The following is a 4,219-nucleotide window of genomic DNA, read 5'->3' on the forward strand; positions in this document are numbered from 1 at the left end:
TGGTGGAGTTCAGTGTTGCATCATGCTAAACAGTGGAATTACACAAGCTGATTACTTTGCAGGACTTAATACTAGAACTGGTATTGAATTCCTTTAAATGAAATTATTTATTAAAATTACCTTTTATCTAAATATTAATTTTCTAAATGTTATGTTTTGAATTTTTGTTTCTGTTAAACGTAGCCACTCAATGTTTATTTTTGTCCACTATTTCCCCTCTTTTTCTTCACTGAAAAGCAGAAAAGGTAGAGTAAAGTTTGATAATGGTAGATGAAAACATGGAGGGGTAGAGGGGAAGTAGGAAACATGGAAGAAGAAAAGGGGAGAGAAAGGAGAAGGCACAAACCTTACTAAACAAATTAAATAACATTTAAAGCGATCTCTTTGTAACCAAAAATAGAAATAAATTTGTTATCAATAAATGAAAATGTTGTTCTTTGTTAAAACCTGGAGATTTAGAAAATGTTTTCTACGTTTTGGGGTTTTATTGTAAGGTTTTGTTACCTGCTTTTTTAAACTACTCATCCTCTTCCAGAATCCAGACTTTTGCAGTTAATTCTAGTATAATATTTGTTTACACTAAACACATATTACTGTCAACCACAAGTTGGCCTATAGATATGAATTTCTGGTATTAATATTTTTTGCTGTGAAACATACTTTTTTACATGTTTCCTGAAATTGTCTATTTTGTATTCCAGAACTCATGGCTGTTTTATGTATGGGATCATTTTTGTATTCCAAGTTGAAGCAAAAACATGCCAACTAGAGTGTTTTTGAGTGAATTTTATGTTAAGATCTGAGTAGCTACATCTTTTGACATGCAAGTCCTATGATCTTATGGTCTTAAGTATTGATTCTCCACTGCTCATTCCACAAAAAATGGTGTTTGGGTGGCGCACACTGCAGAAAAAAATATGTGAAACTTTTAATTTAAAATTTTCTTAACTTTTTTTGTCGTTGCATTTGTTACAACATGGAAAGCAGTGTATATTGAGGTAAGTGGATTTCCAGGGTTGAAAGGAATAACCAGCTCAGGTGCATTCTACAACAAGAGAGTGAAGAAAACTAAAGAACTCATCACTTACAAAGTTTGCAAGGAAAATAAGGTTAGAAAATGTTAAATTAAATATTTTACATATTTGTCTGCACTGTGCAATACACATTTACTAAAAAGGGAACAAGTCATTTAAATTTGGTGCATCTCAGAGCATCATCTTGCTAACCCTCAATAAATAGGTCATAACTGTATGATACTTGCAAAGAGGGGATTAACTACACTTTAAAAGAGTACATAGGCAGATCTAAGATTTGTAAAGGGGGTACAGATGGTGGGTATGTCATATAATATAGTACATATTTTTCTCTTGGCAAAAATAAACTAGAAGCTTTACTAAAATGCTAGGGGCCTTGGGCTATATTATATTATTCAGTTTAATATTGAAGCGAAACGAAATATAATTTTATTGGATTGAATTAATGAAATATAAAGTTGGAATGAATTAAAGGCAGTCTGCAGAGCTGTGAAATAGGAGCAATGTTACCAGGAACAGCTAAAACACAGCAGAATTGCAGAAGAAAGACAACCTTGGTTAGTTGCCAGGGTGTAGGGTCCTGGGTGATAGCTTGGTCCATCTGGGAGCAGTGCCTCCTGAGATACTGGAGAACTGCAAACTGGTGGTTTTACCTTAAGTGAACACCCAGAAATTAATTTAAGTCAAGCTAATCTTCCCCCAAAGTGGTGCAGCTTTAAGATGCTTAAAGTCTTTGTTAATGAGCTGTAATGCATGATGATTCATGTTTTGAATAATCTTAACATGATCAAATTGTAATTAGAACATCAATTGTAGTGGAACATCAAGACCATTAAAAAAGAGAGATGGCCATTAATACCTGTGGAATTAGGAGTTTGGAAGGAATCAGGTGGATTTGAATGAGCCACAAATTCAGTTGACATTCTCACTGTTGCCTGAACAGAAATGCTGCTGTCACTGCCAGGCAGTTGATTTTAAACTTTGGGGGAAGCAGAAATCAAAATGGGGGTGCAACCGCATTAATGCATCCTCCCTTCCCCCCAGATTTACTTCTCCAAGAGTAGATGGCAAAAATTGCTTGGCTGGTTTGCTCAGAAATTTCATCTTTAATCCTAGAGATAAATTTGTAAGCAAACCCAATTTGATTTTTGGACAGGCAAATTAATCATTAGCAAACTATTTGTCCTTGAACTGTGAAGGAAATTAACCCCTATTTTCATTTTTTGAGGGGGGTGTGTGTGAAAGGGATCTATAAGGGATCTTAATGTTTTATGTTTTTGTAGGTCTGGCAGCTCCAACAAATGTACGTGAAGGTCATATTACTGACACTTCAATACAAATTGTTTGGGATCGTGCTGATGGAAATTTTCAGCAGTATGAAGTCACATGTACAAATTGTGCACGTGCTCTAATGGTATGTTCTTAGAAAGATTAATTGCATAAAATGTGTATAGTTACTGTTTCACAGACACTTTATAGCCCAGATATGATTTATCTGATTTGTAGGTACAAAAAATCACACAAGAAATGGCAGTATTTTCCAGCCTTATTCCTGGAATGCTATACAACTTCACGGTTCGAACAGAAAAAGAAGGTTTCAAAGATAGCCTATTTGAAATAAAGGGAATAGAGACAGGTGAGACTTTAATGTTATGCTTCTGTTGCATCATTTGTTTTCTGCTGCAGTTTCCTGAAGAATTATTGGCCTAAAGCAGTCTTTATCATTTCTCTCACTTCGTCTTTCATTGTTATCTTGGTTCTTTTTCTTTAGCTGTTTCTTTGTTTTGAAAAGTGTAGCTATTTGGATTATACCATACAATGGTCCTGCTAATAGCACCTTATGAATTCAATTGGCAGATGGCTGATCTTGCAAAATACTTGGCAACTGTTTCTCAAGTCATTAGAGAAAGCCAAAAAGCAAGACTTAAAATTTTGCAGAATTTTTATCACTAATATTGGATCCAGCATGCTATACTACCTTTCTAATTTGGACAAGTTTTAGATATTATTACCCTAACTGATTCCTGGCATATATTGAATATAATTCTCATTGGTATCTCTTTGCAGCTGCATCAGTCACACCAGGGTGTAGTTGGGTCCCGAAGATTTTTTTCCATTTTCTGAATTGTTTTATGAAACATGTTAGTAATATTTTTTCTTCTTCCTGAAATATTGATGTCTCATTTGACATGACATCATTTGTTTCCCTTTTTTCCCCCAACCATCATAGTTCTCCCTGTGTCTGGTTTGTTTCTGCCACAGTAGCCTTGTTCCCCTTTTAGTCAGCAGCACATACATATACTTCATCACAGCCTCCTAGATTTTCTGTCATGGTCCTTGGATTTTAAGCACACTTTCTGTTACCTGGTTGTCTGCCACCATCTTCTCCCTATTTACACAACTAGATGAAAGCTTCTCATGGCTACCCATTTCCTACTTACAAATAAAGTCCTTCTCTTGAACCTGGGTGTGATTTAATCTATGTGGAAACGTTCTGAGTCCCACATGTGCTCATAATTTGCTTAGGGTGAGATTACACGTTAATATTAGCAGATGCAAATTCTAAGGAAGTCTGTGTTAAAGTTAAATAGTGCTAATGATCAGTCACACATCTGGTGTTAATACTGTCTCTAATGTGCACTAGAGGATGGTGACCAGGGGTGTGGCTATGGCTTTTAAGTTTGCTTCATGCCTATCCTGCTCATTGGCTCTCTAACCACAGTCTAGCAAATCACCCCACCGTCCCCATCAGCCCGCATAGCCCTCTCCACCCTGTGATGGGTCCCTTCACACCAGGATACCTGCCCTGTCACCCAATCAGCACAAGAACAGTAGTGGTGGCAGCAGCAGAAGGTATCCAGCAAGAGCCTTTCCCTGCCTGTTTTTGGGCTCCCTGCAATTTGTGCCACCTCTGCCCACCCAGATCTAGACCCCCCCCGCTGCCAGGCAGCTCTTTGTCTCCACCCCTGCCCCTTCCCTGTGCATCCCCTTCAGTTTCATGGTCTGGTGCATGCTGGGTCTGGGTGTGTATGTTATGCAGGGGTGGCATGGTCTTCAGGGACCCCGGGCGCAGGCAGTGGGAGGGGTGCCCCGCCACCATCACCTCTGGCACTTTTGGGGTGATCAATGTGACAGGGCAGTGATCTGGGGGCACAACGGCGACTGGTGTGGCATGGGAGCAATCT

At 38.2% G+C, this 4,219-nt stretch overlaps 1 protein-coding gene across 6 annotated transcripts in view; it reads left to right on the top strand.

The window, feature by feature from the left end:
• PTPRQ (protein tyrosine phosphatase, receptor type Q) overlaps positions 1–4,219 on the top strand; it is a 245,877-nt gene that overhangs the window by 30,445 nt on the left and 211,213 nt on the right. For all 6 annotated transcript variants that reach the window (XM_019514795.1, XM_019514789.1, XM_019514790.1 and 3 more), the window contains exons 11-12: positions 2,318–2,448; positions 2,541–2,670. In XM_019514795.1, coding sequence (XP_019370340.1) covers positions 2,318–2,448; positions 2,541–2,670 — 261 coding nt within the window. The remainder of the gene's footprint in view (positions 1–2,317; positions 2,449–2,540; positions 2,671–4,219) is intronic.

Source organism: Gavialis gangeticus, unplaced genomic scaffold, assembly GCF_001723915.1.
Source record: "Gavialis gangeticus isolate Ggan-Ray unplaced genomic scaffold, GavGan_comp1, whole genome shotgun sequence".
Taxonomy (NCBI): domain Eukaryota; kingdom Metazoa; phylum Chordata; order Crocodylia; family Gavialidae; genus Gavialis; species Gavialis gangeticus.